At 36.3% G+C, this 14,306-nt stretch overlaps 1 protein-coding gene across 1 annotated transcript; it reads right to left on the reverse strand.

The window, feature by feature from the left end:
* Positions 1-122: 122 nt before the first annotated feature.
* On the reverse strand, positions 123-9,354 carry LOC135689550 (growth hormone-inducible transmembrane protein). Its single transcript, XM_065206798.2, has 7 exons — positions 9,090-9,354; positions 2,866-2,977; positions 2,232-2,373; positions 1,839-1,938; positions 1,219-1,416; positions 937-1,105; positions 123-326 (listed from the first exon to the last, which is right to left on the reverse strand). Exons 1-7 carry the CDS (start codon positions 9,295-9,297, stop codon positions 239-241), a joined length of 1,017 nt encoding a protein of 338 aa, XP_065062870.2. The 5' UTR covers positions 9,298-9,354; the 3' UTR covers positions 123-238.
* Between the last annotated feature and the right edge of the window lie 4,952 nt (positions 9,355-14,306).

Consider the following 14,306-nt stretch of genomic DNA (forward strand, 5'->3'; position numbering starts at 1 on the left):
AGCAATATGTTGATATGCTGTCCAGCAGAGAATTTTGCAAATTAAGAAGAAGTATTTCACGAAATAGTTTTTGAGCAATGACAAACTCTGCCTATCGCGAAGTTTCAAAGAAAAAGAAAACATAATCATTTTAGCTTACATCTACGTCAAATTCAGGCATCACAAATCAGATATATACAAATTTCGGGACTGTTCCAGGAACACCGGAATCAGCGTGCTTACTTTCCGCGCTGTTGATTTACTTCCGTCTTTTTTGGTTTCCGTTTGCCAAAATTATTAGGATTCGAATGAAAATGTTGATTGTGTCCATGTAAATCCCGAGCGAACTAAAAAAGAAAGGCTTTATTTTTTTCTGTTCTTAACCTTATCATATAGGCAGCGCTATGGCTGTGAGGCTGTGAAGATCTTATTTCCCACCTAACCGAGATGATCTCGATGGTTTTATATACTCTTGAGTATGGAGATTCAGAATCCAAGATGGGACCAAAAAAGTTTGCCTCAGTATCACAGGATAGCATAAATCCATTATATATTCAAAACAAATTGTACAATTTAGTGATTTTAGGTTTTATGTGAATGCGCATTTCAAGAGCTATCAAAGCATCACAGTCTTCAAGACTACAATCCAGATCTACAGACTGGGGGAATGGGTCTTGAACAAGAACACTTAGTAAATTGCTTGCTAATTATAAAACTAATTATCTTTGACTAAAATGTCACAGTAAAAACCAAAGGGTAACGCATTATTTTTAATTCACGTACAGCAAGCCATGTTCACAGATCTTAAAGTGCATCCTTTGCTTTGCTACAAGCGAAGTGAACATGCCCTGCTTTGCCCTGCTAGAAAACTTGAACGGGCAATCCTACTGGCCTAAGAGAATGTTGGAGGAACCGGGATTCAAAATTATAAAGAAACTTTGTGCTACAGATACTCACGCATTAATGGGATCATACGGCCTTCGCTGGTACGTCGTGACTTCAGCAGTCTTTATTATCTTCTGTGTGTCATACAGCATGAAGCCTCCGAAAATGACCAGCCCACCATACGTTACAACAGAATTGATACCGGCTCCAACTGCTGAGGACGCCGGAAGAAACATGCCACCTAAGCGCAAAAATTCATTCAAATTCTTAGTTAAGGTCAACTTTAATTTAAAAGAAAAATTACCAAAGAACCTAAAACGTGTAGTTGTAAAGAAAAAGAGAAAGAGCCCTCACCGATTGATGCAACACAAATGCCTCCCAATGCGAGGGCCAATGGGCCACCCCATGTCAGAAATTTCCCATCGGGAGCACAGGCTGCAGTGAGGGAGAGTCCAGCGACGGTGCCTGCAGTGTATGCTGCAGCGCGCAAAACCAGTGGACCACCAAGAAGTACCATTGGTGCAATGACAGCACCAATCACCGCACTGTGTCCTGAAAGAAACAATCACGAGCAAATTACGATGGTATCAAACTGCTCAGCAACAAACACCAGACGATAAATCATAAATAGTTCAGCGGTTAGTTTATTTATTCACCAGATGTAGAATAATGATGACAGTAAAAGCGCGCAGTGACTATCAAAGCAAGTTTTGATTCATTCGCATTTTAGAGCACCGCTCAATAATGATTCATTCGCATTTTAGAGCACTGCTCAATAAGCCAACAAGATGCTTAAAAATTCTTATCCAACTGAATACCGGAACAGCCTCGGCACGGACATAGTAAAAACACAAATTCCAGTTAATATGGTACGTCTTCCAACATTTTGACCATACACAGATTCCTATCTACAACATTCACTGATTACAAACAGGTTGATAAAGGTAGTAAAAAATCAATTTAGAATTGCTTACCTATCCACATCAGATGTTTAGCGTTAAAGCCAGGTTCATACGGAATTGACTGACAGGCAATAGATGTTCCTATCATAGCAACCAGACTGCCTCCAAGTACCTAGACAAATTGATACATATAACATCAAAATGGAAAGTGGCAACTGATTGAGAAGCTCAATAAAAAGATTATATCGAAAATATAACTGAGGGTCTGTATAGCTAGCCATCAATTTTCTTTAGAAAAAAACACGAAGAGCTTCAACCAACATTAAATACACAGAAATAGCTTCACGGTTTATAAAAAACAGGGGTTCGAACTTTAGAGGGTGTTTGCATCCCTGGAATTCAAAGCTCGAACTGGATCTAACAAATTAGCTCACAAAATTCAATAACACAAAACAGAATACATACCAGCCATTTGTTTGCCCTCATCATTGCATAGACTGCGTTGCTTTGGCTTATTCCATATGCAGAGACAGCTGTTATGGCCAAACTTCCAGTAAAATAAAGATATGTGGATTTGACACGGCTTCTCACTTCTTCAGGCCAAAATCTAAAAAAAAGTTTGAAGAACAAAATTAAAAGAGTAAAAAATGTAATGGGATACTTGTCAAAATGAATAATGTTGTTATTCAGATAAAATACTTAGAATCAAGATGGTGAGCACTGTTGAAAAACATATTTCTGTGTCCTTTGAAGCACATTTCCAAATAGAGCTTCAAAGCACCACAGACCAGTGATGATCTTTAGAGGAGTTTGGCCTTAATCAAACGAGTGGGCAAATGATGCAATCATAAAAAATATGACATATCTCTAAATGTATCAAACCAGTTAAATTTCAAAACATTGTAATGTTTCTACAATTCACAAACAAAGCCAAAATAATAGTTGACAATAAGAATCTGTGTTCTTCTCTTGTCATACATAAGCAATCTGCAACAAATTCACCTATTTTTTTGTTTTTTTCTGATGATGTGCTTAATATTTATGTGATTATGTGAACATTCAAAAAACTATTTACACATAAAATGTTCCATAGCAGTACCTTGCTTTATCAACTGCACCAAGCTCATTTGAAAGTCCAAGTCCGTAATAACACAAAGCTCCAATACCAGTCAAACAACCTCCAGCCAAAACAGCTTTTCCTGCATTTTCAGCTTCATAAAAAGCAAAGAAACATCTTTAGCAAATAAATGTTGAAGCACATGATGGAGCTATTTTATATTAATGTAAGGAAAAAGTTGCTCAAGCCATTGCGGTTCTAACAAAGAAATATATCACAGAATAACCTTTACATAAATTGTAGGAGCATGATTAGCATATTATTTATATATATTCATACAATATGAACATAAATTTTTAGCAACTGCTTTTGGCAGCTTTCAGGAAAACAGATTTTCCATTTAAATTCAAAAACCAGCAGCCTGTTTTTGGTTTGCCAGTGACAATTTAGTAATCTTTATGGAGCAAGAATGTGAGCTTTTCCACAAAAACTTAATTTGTTGCTCTTATATAATTGAAAAGGAGTAAAAATAATTCCTTGAGGTGATGTTTCTGTGAACATAGAAGAAGCTAGATTTCTAACCAGTGTTTATAGGAAGCTAACATTTTCTGGGTAATAAATTTGTTGGAATTCTTTTAATCTGAGAGTAAGGAAAATTGTTCAAGGAAAACTGTAGCACACAGGATACTGAAGATTTGCTCCCAAACTAAAAAGGGTCCTGAGCTTGACAAAATCAAGCAAATTCTTTTGGATAATGGCTATCCAGAAAATATCATTTGGACTTTTTTAAGGAGATCGTTGTTAATTACTTGGCCAGGAAAAATTTTGATCCAGAAAAGTACCCTGTGTATTTAAAAAAAACAGTGAACTGTCATTTTTTAAAAAAAAATTGAAAGTCAAATAAAAAGGCCATTATCAAATGTTTTTCTATTAGGAGGTATTAGTCAGCATTGAGCTGATAGAAGAAAACAAGATGTTCCTGCAAGCATCAGACAAACAACAGTTCTAAAAAGAGAACAGCCACGAAGTATTTGCAAAAACCAAAATGCAAAAGTAACTTTACTCACAAATCCAGAGGGTGCAAAAACTTATAGTAACAACAGACACATGCAAAAGCATTTGGCAGGAAAGATTGTTTTTTGTTGAGGATCAAAGGGGCCAATCGACACATGTTTCTTTCTTTGATGTTGTTTTTTATCCACACCTGTGTATAAAGTTTCTGCTTGCTTTTGGCAATTATCATATGTTTATACTCTGACGAATGTTGGTCAATAAATGCTTCTGCATGTGCCATCTTAAAGTAGGAATTTACATACAAATGCGGCTCGAAAGTAATACGAGAGGAGGAGAAGTGTGCTTGGTTGGTTCCTTGTTTTTGACCAATTAGTGGCCATAAATTTCTCACCTACACTGCGACACCTGCAAGGCAATTAATGGCAGATCACGCATTAATTTTTGTTGTTGTCTGATTAAGTTATTGTTTTGTCAGCCAATGACGCGCAAATAAAACTGCAAATTCAATGAAGCGTAAATTTGAATATTCCATCTTCATTTTTCAAAATTTTAAATCAGCAATTCACAAGTAACTTTTAATTAATCAAACATCTTGTAAAGATGCTTTTGGCTATGATAAGTGCGGAGAATTGCTTTGTAATTGATGCAAAAACATGGTTGATGAAATGCACTGGGATTCTCCTTCATTCTCTATAAACTCTTTAAGTCAGTTTTTGTTTGGACCTTGGAGAATCTCGTAGATTTCAAATCAGATCATTTTCTTCGGCAACAAGAAATTTTCGCTTATTTTAAGGTTAAGTCTTTGTGATGGCCGAGGAAGGACATAGAGTTTGCAGATTTTCAGGAAAATTTGAGTAAAAATGGCCTTGAAAGGGAGATGTATTTGTGCTTACTATAACAGGAAATGAGTAGAAACGACTAGGAAACTAGAAGAAACAAGTGGAAACAACTAGGAAACCAGTAGAAATGACTTAGAAAAACTTTAACTGTGACACAATTTTATTTATTTAATGGAAATTCTGCCTTAATAGCTATGATAGTAGATGTTTATATGGTATTTTTGCAAGAGGAATTAAACTCTGAAAGCCTTTTAACACAGACTTCATCAGCTGGCACATAACTTGCTGTTGTCTATCAGAGCTTCTCTCAATTTTCAAGGAATAACAAATTCAATTTTTCAATTCAGCTGCCACTTTCTCCATTTCAAATTCTACAATGATATCTCTAATTTAAGCATAGGTGATGGGGTCTCAGTAATGATAAAAACTTGACTTCACTTATTGAAAGGAACAAAATCTGCATCCCCCCTTCTGATTGGAAAACTTGAATTAAATTATTGCTATGCTTGCAAGAAAGAGATCTTGATGGTCAGCTTCTTGTGCTTTGCGTATCAGTTCTGCAGTCATTGTATACATCCACAGCCAATCTAAGAAGAAACTCCAATGTTTCTTTCTTGTACTTTTCAAGCATTCTCACTTAGGGATGACCTGTTGACATATTCTTCCACGTATCTTCGTGTTCCTTTAACCTTTTAGACTCAATGTCTAAAACCCAAATGGTCTACAACCCATTTCAGTTATTCTTTTCCATCAATTCGTACTTCAGGTGCTATTGGCATGGGCCCATTAAAATAGAGAATTCTATAACCTGTTTCTCATACTTCTTACACAACTCACTTGTCATTACCTGACACCTTTGCTTGTTTTTCATTTCAGTATGAATATTTAGACAACTCTCTGACAAAAGTAACCATGAATCAAGTTGTTTGCCTTTATACCACATCATATTTGCTTTGCCAAATTCACTTTCCTTGCTTTGAGGCTCATTTTGCTTCTTACCAGTTGAAGTGGAAGCAATATTATCACCCTCAACAGGCACAATGGCAGTGTTCAATATTGATTGATCAGATAATGACATCAAAGAGGGCTTCATAGTTTGTTTGGAAAGCATTCCAACCAAAGACCACTGTCCAGGGGTCCATGCTGCTGCATTTAAGGCTTTTTTTATTTTCCATTCTTAATTGTAACCACATTTCTGTTTTCGCTTCATTTTGCTTTTTGTTTTATTTTAGATCTCAACTCAAACAAGACAACCTATCAACCAACCTAGGAAGCTATCAACTATCAATGATTATAAACTTTATTTCCCTTGATCTCAATACAGCAAGTAATGACTCTCCCCTCACATTTCAAGTGATTGGGATATTGTTTTCAAACAAAGAGTGTTCTAAATCAGTGGGGAAACAGGTTGTAACACAAACATGATAAAAGCGGGCATCTGTTTTCACAGGATTGGACAAAGGGGCAGAAAACAAAAGGATGAGAAAGGAAAAGAGAGGTGAAACAATCAAAATTAAATTAGATTTGCTAGAAATACAGAAAATTTAATATAAAAGTTGCAGGCCTCTCCGTGAGCATTTTAGCGGGCGCGTGCTCAAACGCGCGCCTCGCCTTGCTAAGGTGCGCGTTTTATCAAAAAAATATATTAACGTCAAAGTATGCAAAAACGGCATGTTTTTGCATGTAAATACTTTGTATCTAGAAATATCTAAAAAAACTACTTAATAGAGCACTAAAAGCAAAAAAACACATTATTGTTGCAGTTCGATAATGTCCAGCTCAAATTCCGATGAAGAATCGGAGTCAGAAGAAGTGGAAGAATCAAAATTCGTTCCATTGACGTACGATTCAATTGCTTTCCTGGCACTTCCTTTACAAAGAGAATTTGATAAAATAACGCTTTTGTGTTTTGAGCAAACTTTACACCAAATCGAAACCATCATTGTCTTCCCATTTCATTTTTCGGTCTTTGATCCGCTAACTTCGTCCTTGCGATACTTGCGAAAGCAGATAGCTCTATGGCTTGACCCTTTGAATTACTGGCCATTTAAAAAACTTATAACAATCAGGAATCGCAATGACAGTGTATTGGTTATTGACCGGAAATATATTCAAGAGGTGTTTGCTTTAACTTGGCAATAACAATTTCCTCGAAAGAGGGATTAACAGAAGCAACCGTTTATTTTGATATCAATCGATTTCGAATCCGCAAGGCTCTTGGTATAATAATTGTTCAAAACCAAAACACAAGGAGCGCGATTCAAAGAGTTCTTATAAACCAGGCGCGTTATTTATTGCGCGTCTCGGCAACGACAGGAGCGTGCCAAGGCGCGCGCGCGTGATCGCGCGCCTTAAACGGAGAGGCCTGAAGTTGACTTTCAAAGACTTTATAGGTAAGTGGGAATTGACAAGGGTCCATTAAAATGAAATAGCAAACTAGAGACCAGGTCTGCAAAATATTTGTTTTGTTTAATGTAAATCAGTTGTTGGTAAATTGGCTTTCAAATTGTGTGTATGACTGTGTGATGGTTGAATATGCAAGTGGTACAGGTAGGTCTACCAACAGGCTTTTCAGTTTCTGTAAAGATTCAATTGCAGTATTATCCTAGATTTTTTTTCAAAAGCCCCTATTTAAACAAATTTTTTATAAAAAATTTTCTGAATATGTTTCTTCACTGTTCTCTGCTATTAGCAAGCAGATTATCCATGTCACAATTTCTTCTCACAAAAGTGGATAACTAATCAAACTCAAACAAAATTCATTTTCCCATATCTTCACTTTAGAAACAAAGACACAACAAATATTGGCAGCTATTGGAAAGAAAGTAAAACGTTTAATCTCAAAGATATTTAAAAAAATATCATAAACCTCCTTCCTTGAGTTTAGTTTTAGATAATGGAAATTATCTTGCAATTCTGATAAACAAAAATTTTCAAACAGCTCTGAAATGTTCTGGGAGAATAGCCCCTAGGTTCTGATACTTTTGGAAGCTATACTAGCTGGCACTTTCATGAGGAAATTTTAACAGTTCAGTTCAGTTCAGTTTTATTTTAAATTCCACTGGATACATACACTTGTTGCAAATTAGAAATAATCCAAGCTTAAAAGTATAAACAATGTAAAAGGAAGTTGAATAATATAAACGTAACATAACAAATACAGAGTAGAGGAGAAACAAGTTAGTATTGTAAACAGGGAATTATTTAAAGGAGGAAACTTTCTCAGTAGTTTATAAACTAATCGAGGAGAAAGCACCCCCTAGTAAATTAGATGCATTCTGCTTAATTTTTTAGTTCTAAAAGTAAAAAGAATCATCTGTAAGTTGCTATCAGTCATCCACAGAAAAATATCATCTATTTATAGACTAAGTTTAAAAACCATCATTGACTACTATGTTGTTTTGTAAAAATATTTTAAGATTGTTTTTAAAAGAATATTTTGAAGGAGAATTTCTAATTTCTACTGGTAGGCCATTCCACATAGACTTCAGGCCATACCGAAAACTGTTCCTATGAGTCAAAAACAAATTACTGCTATTAGATTGCCTAGAAGAGTGTTGGTGAATATTTGCATTGAAAGAGAAGTAATCATGAAAGCAAGAGGGATTTTTCTTGTTTATAGATTCATACACAAATGTTAATAGTCTTAGCTGAAAAATGTCTTGAAGTCTGAGAAGTTTAAGCTTTTTAAAAATGGGAAGAGAGGGAGAACGAAAGGGTTGATGAGAAATAGCTCTGACAGCCTTTTTTGCAGCTTGAATATTGGCTCCAGGTATGAGTCATATGTGGTAACAAGGGGAGGGGGGTGTCAGCACGAAACAAGAAGGCATGTAATTGACCCACGTACTGGCTGGCACATGATGTGTACAATCACAGAACCTAGAACGTGTACAATCAAGGATGTGGGGACGGTGTGAAGATCGCTCTCACGCTCCTGGTAAAATTTGCAGTAAACCTACAATATTACCCTCACTCAAGCTCCTCATGGGGTCACACTGCCAAAATATTTATTAATCATATTTACTTTGATTTCATTTTCTCTAACCTAATTATACTAAAATACTAACCATTATATGTAATACCTATTTATAGGTTAATGTTCAGTAAGAAATAGTTTTATCTATGACACCATGACAACAAACCAAAACTTAGATTTTGGGATAGTTGGAGGATCGTGGTAGCCAACCTTCTGATAGAAGATGGTACCTGATGATGATAAGAAATAGATAGATAGGTAGATGATGAATATGACCAATATGTACGACAGATCATAAACACATCATTATCATAACTGGACTGATGAGCTCTTTAATACTTTGTGTCATTTGCAGAAGCTGAAATTCCAGCTTACCGAACTAAACTTCACCAATACCAAACTAAAAACGCAAGGGTAATCACAGCAGCCGTACTCACCAGTGAAACCCGTTGGCCTTGCTGTTGCTTCCCATGAGCGCCATCCATTCTTTGCCTCCGTCTGAAAATTTCTTCGTGAAAATTTTGATGCCAATTTAACTTTTCTGCCAAGGGATTGACGAAAATTCTGATACACACCACTTGTCACAAAGAGCCTTCCATGAAAGGAGCACGTCCTCACAAAGATTCCTGCTTTAGTGACAATCATTTTTGCTGCAAGCCAGCTAGCTTAGGCCACTGCAAAAATTATACAATTCTGGATGCGAACGAGGTTATTGCGGATGTTGACGAAATATTACAGCAAAGTGTTTGGGGCTGACGGTATTGCGGTATTTGCCTTTTGCTCGGTCGGTAATTCGGTAATCTTCCTCAAATTAGGCGGTATTTCGGCAACGAAAAGATCGGTGTGAACGGTTTTTAGTGAATTCAATACCCAGTGTGTGTGCAGTGTTGGTCAGTTCTGAAATTTAACAATGTAGCAGTTTAATTAGAAATGTGGGTGAAATACTAGCGTCGATATCTTTTTACACAACAAGATTATGTAAACTTCGTGATCTTTTGCCGGTAAATACAAATTTTTTTTCATCTCTCCAATATTAATGGCGTTACCCTTGGTTAAAAAATTCTCAAGTAGTGACTGCAAATGTACATGATTTAATTTTGGAATTTTTATAGCTACTTTTTTCTCTTTACTTTCCTCACAATCTCAAATGACTAATATATAACCAGGTTCACTGGAGCCAGCTACAGCGACCCATTTATCGTTTTGCATATATGTCATCTTGATGACATACAACATATTATATATAAAAAGTAAACTCGACTTCAGGTGGGAACATTGAGGGGCCCCTATTTTTTCAATGGCAACTTATTTTGAAATCTACTGTGTAAGAATGGGTCTCTTGTTTTCATTTTTACTTTCGAAAACAGTACAGTATTAATAAAATACATCAGTATTGAGCTTTTGTAATACAGAAAGGTTGTTGTTTCTTCCTCTTCCCCTTATGTGTATATGAAGGAATGCCCAACTTAGAACTTTGTTGTATAAGGGTTTGCTCCAAACTGAGCCATAACCCCATTTTTCCTCGCGGTGGTACTGCTGCTAACTGCTGTATGGAGCCATAAGCAAAGCACAACAGCACTTTTTGATTTGGCGTTAAAAGCGTTCAACTGCCTAAAGACAAACTAAAAAACCTATTTCTAGTTTGAAAGTGGAAATAAATTTGGATTGTTTCAGTTCCTTCTAAAGTCTCTGAAGTCCAAGGTTTGTTTAGAAAAATTGTGTTACGTTACGAATGGAAGAATTATATTTTGGTGTTCCACAATCTGTTCCAAAAGGGGAACCTTTCGAAACCAACATAGGAGCACTACAAGGAGCTTATGCCAGCGGTTCGGAAATTATTTTCACATTAGCAGCCGCATTCATGTTGCAAAATCCAGATGCAGCTAAATTACCTGACCAACCAAAGACAAATCATAACAATAATAAAGAATACTTTAGCATCAAACAAAGATAAAGAATACTTTAGCATCAACTTCCAGTACGATGACGATATCGGGGACGCAACAACCGAAAAGCAACATAAGGATACTATACTATAAAGAAAGAACTCCCATTGAAGGCCAAACAACGAAACCTTAGCATCGATACTGAAAAACAGGAGAATTTTGTGTCGATGTAGCTGGTAACGATGAATGGAAGACCAAAAAATATCTAGGAAATATACTAGACACAGAAAAGGACATGAAAATAAGAAAGGGACTAGCAATTTTTGCCTTCAATAAATATGAAAGAATTAGAAACAAACAACTTTCTATAAAACTAAAAATAAGAATACAAAACGCATTTTGGTGTACAATTGTTGCTGTACAATTGTGTGATCTGACCCTAACAAAGAAATTACAAGAAAGTCTTGACAGCTTCCAAAGAAAACTGCTACGCAGAATGTTAAACATCACATTAATGGAAAAAATTGAAAATAAATAAATATATAAAAAGACGAAAAAAAACCCATTACGACCGAAATAAAGAGGCGACGTTTAAAGTGGCTTAGACACATGCTAAGGTTGCCAGACATAACACAAGCAAAATTAGCTTTCAAAGAACATCTAAAGAAAGCGAATGGCAACAGAGGAAGACCAAAACATACATGGATTAGACAAATGAATAATAATTTGCGGCCAATAGGCAGGGCAGTGGAGGAACTGAATCAGAACGACAACGAACGAAACAAGTGGAAAAGAACAGTGGCAAGGCTAATGTCTTGAAAAGGACGGCAAAAGCCAATAAGAGGACGGCAAAAGCCAATAATAAGAGAAAAATGTTTTACATGGATCTTTTCTTGGCTTCCTCATATTGATAATTTGCATCAACGAGTAAAGCACAGTAGAAGATAAAAGTATTTTCGATTGTAGGCATAAAATAGAGCTAGATCAACTTTAAAGGGCTCTAATTACATTGATCTTTACAATTATTTTGATTCGATTTAGCTTTCAGAATTGTAGAGCGATATCATCGAGCTACTTGAATATTCTATATGTTTTGACTTAAGCATGAATCTGGTTACCATTTTCAGAAACATATTTTCATTAAAATTATACTTGAATAGGCAGGGGGCGCTGTCAAAAATTAACTTTTTGTATGGTGCCATTCAAGTATTTGTGCAAAAATAAGATGGGAGATCTGAAAATAATGAGCCATCGAGGATTACATTAATTTTTGAGGGATTATCTAATCTTTCGTTAGCTCAATGCTCAGCTTCCCACAGACAGGCCCCCCTCTCCCCTAGCGCTACACCCCTGGGGTTCCTAGGCAAAGTGTGATTCCACATCTAGTAAGAATTTATGCTATCATAAAAAGATTTAGTGAAACTGCAAAAACTAAACTGTTTCGCAACTGATAAAACTACTAAGCTTCAAAGCACTAAAGAAAAGCTAGTTGTATCCATCAAGAAGACTCTGAAAGGGTAAATTGTCAGAGTGGAAAGTCAGCTAAAATATGATGACATTTTCAGATAATTTATATTAGAAAGATTGAAGAAAAAGGGTCCTGCACAAGCTTCATATTTCGCGGGCGCATGAGTTTTGGATATATTATAAACTTTCTGCTGAAATGGGCATAAATTACATACTTGAATCTTGACGATTTTCCCAGAAACTACTCGAAATTTAAATGAAATTTAAATGAGATCAACTAAAATTCAAACTGTAATGTATCCGGTAATTTTAATATGCAAAACTCGGTATTCCGGTACTATCAAAATATTCTTGTGAAATAACGGTAATAGGGAAATTTTCTTGCGGAACACGGAATTTGATACCCCCCAAAGACCCCCCCCCCCCACTAAAATAAACTGATTCGCATACAAACGAAACAGATTCGCATCGAAACAAAATTATTCACGCTGACAGAAAAACTACTCACCAAAATTAAAGCGAGTTGCGCAGAAAGAAATCGCCTTCGCACAAAAGGCATATGTCTCAACCACATTCCCTCTAAAACCGAATCATTTTCTCACGAAGTTATTTGTATGTAAAATTTAATCTTTGTGTGTACACTAGAAGTATACACCCATGCCATAGTGTACATTTGTACACTTTAATTTTTGCCCTTGCCTACCCGAGATTTCGTAGGAAACTGCCGTACACTGCAGTTTGGGTAACTAGCTGAGTTTGGACTTCTAGCCTGTTTGCATGTTTCTGTGATCGAATTGAACAATAGTCCCAATAGTCCAAAAATGCGCGCATATTATTCTATTCCAATTATGAGAAAGTGGGTCTTGTCTTTGAAATTCCCACAGTTCGGGCAAAACATCATCGCTGAACAAATATTCATTCAATTCAATACAAAACCTACCCTTTTCTAACGTGTGACCCATTCTTCTTTAAGTGCAACCCCTTTTCTAATTGTGCAACTTATTCTGCTTTGTGTGCGTTTACAGAATTTTATGCGACTGAAACTAAAAATGTGTGACGAGTTTCATTTTTCTGCGAGTCTTTTTCTTTATGTGCGACTCACTTGAATTTTGTGTGAGTGGTTTTTCTTTCTAGGTGAATCGGTTTGTTTCAATGTGAATCTGTTTTGTTTGTAGGCGAATCAGTTTAATTTAAGTCCGTGGCAGTTATGGGCCACCGTACAGATTGTGCAAAGATAATTGGCAGAGCCCGGCCGTCGTTCCATCTAGCAGTTTTGGAATCGACAGAAGGAGTTCGTTTTCTCTCTTGAACTCCAGTGGTAATTTTTCTTTAGGCTCGCGGCACTGATTGGTCAACTATACTGGCCTTGTGCTTGCGTTTTTCTGATTGGCCTATTTCGATCTACAACTGGGTATATATTTTTCATCCTGTTCTTTCGGAACCTTATTCTGACGTTTTATACTGTGAGGAGTGTCAGACAAAAAAGCTTTTAGCCAATATGTTATAAAACGCTTGCTTTTTTCAAAGCCATTTTCAAGTTCTGTACCCCGCAAAAAACCAAATCTTGCAGAAGTTTCACTTCAAGATACTGACGTCATAAAGATATTTATTAAAATAATTTATTTTTGACCACATGATCTGATACTTTCAAAAACGCAAACTCCATGATATCCGTGACAAATTGGTTCAGATATGACATGGCCACATCGCTCTTGCTTCTATCAAACGACAATCAAACGACAATCAAACGACAATCACACCACGATCAAACGACGATCAAGCCACGACCAAACGACGATCAAGCCACGACCAAACGACGATCGAGCCACGACCAAACGACGATCAAGCCACGACCAAACGACGATCAAGCCACGACCAAACAAAGATCAATCCACGATCAAAACCACGATCAAATCACGATCAGTTCACGACCAAACGACAATCAATCCACGATCAAACCATGATCAATCCACGACCAAACAATGACCATTCACGATCAAACGACGATCTAACAACGATCAAACCACGATCAAACAACGATCAAACAACGATCAAACCACGATCAATTGACGGTCAAACGACTATAAAACCACGATAAAAAGCGATCAAACGACGATCAAACGACGATCAAACCACTAAAAGTTGGCATTGGTTCTTCAAAAACTAATTAAACTGACCAAAGAAGGAAATCTGCTAGGATATTCTTATCAAGTATTTCAAGATGTTCTTTCTTGGGGGAAGCTCCAGTAAAACAATTTGCATTTTTATCAGAATGAATTGTTGCGTTTAGAATTTGGGTCT

Source organism: Rhopilema esculentum, chromosome 5 (assembly GCF_057945365.1).
Source record: "Rhopilema esculentum isolate cy_ngs chromosome 5, ASM5794536v1, whole genome shotgun sequence".
Taxonomy (NCBI): Eukaryota; Metazoa; Cnidaria; class Scyphozoa; order Rhizostomeae; family Rhizostomatidae; genus Rhopilema; species Rhopilema esculentum.

Excerpts from the sequence above, each read along its gene's own strand:
- LOC135689550 (XM_065206798.2), bottom strand. The coding sequence starts at position 9,297 with ATGATTGTCACTAAAGCAGGAATCTTTGTGAGGACGTGCTCCTTTCAT. Across the intron at positions 2,978-9,089 it reads AAGGCCAACGGGTTTCACTG|CTGAAAATGCAGGAAAAGCT; the intron begins GTGAGTACGGCT and ends CTTTTTATGAAG. Across the intron at positions 327-936 it reads CCGTATGATCCCATTAATGC|TTCGCTCGGGATTTACATGG; the intron begins GTGAGTATCTGT and ends TTTCTTTTTTAG.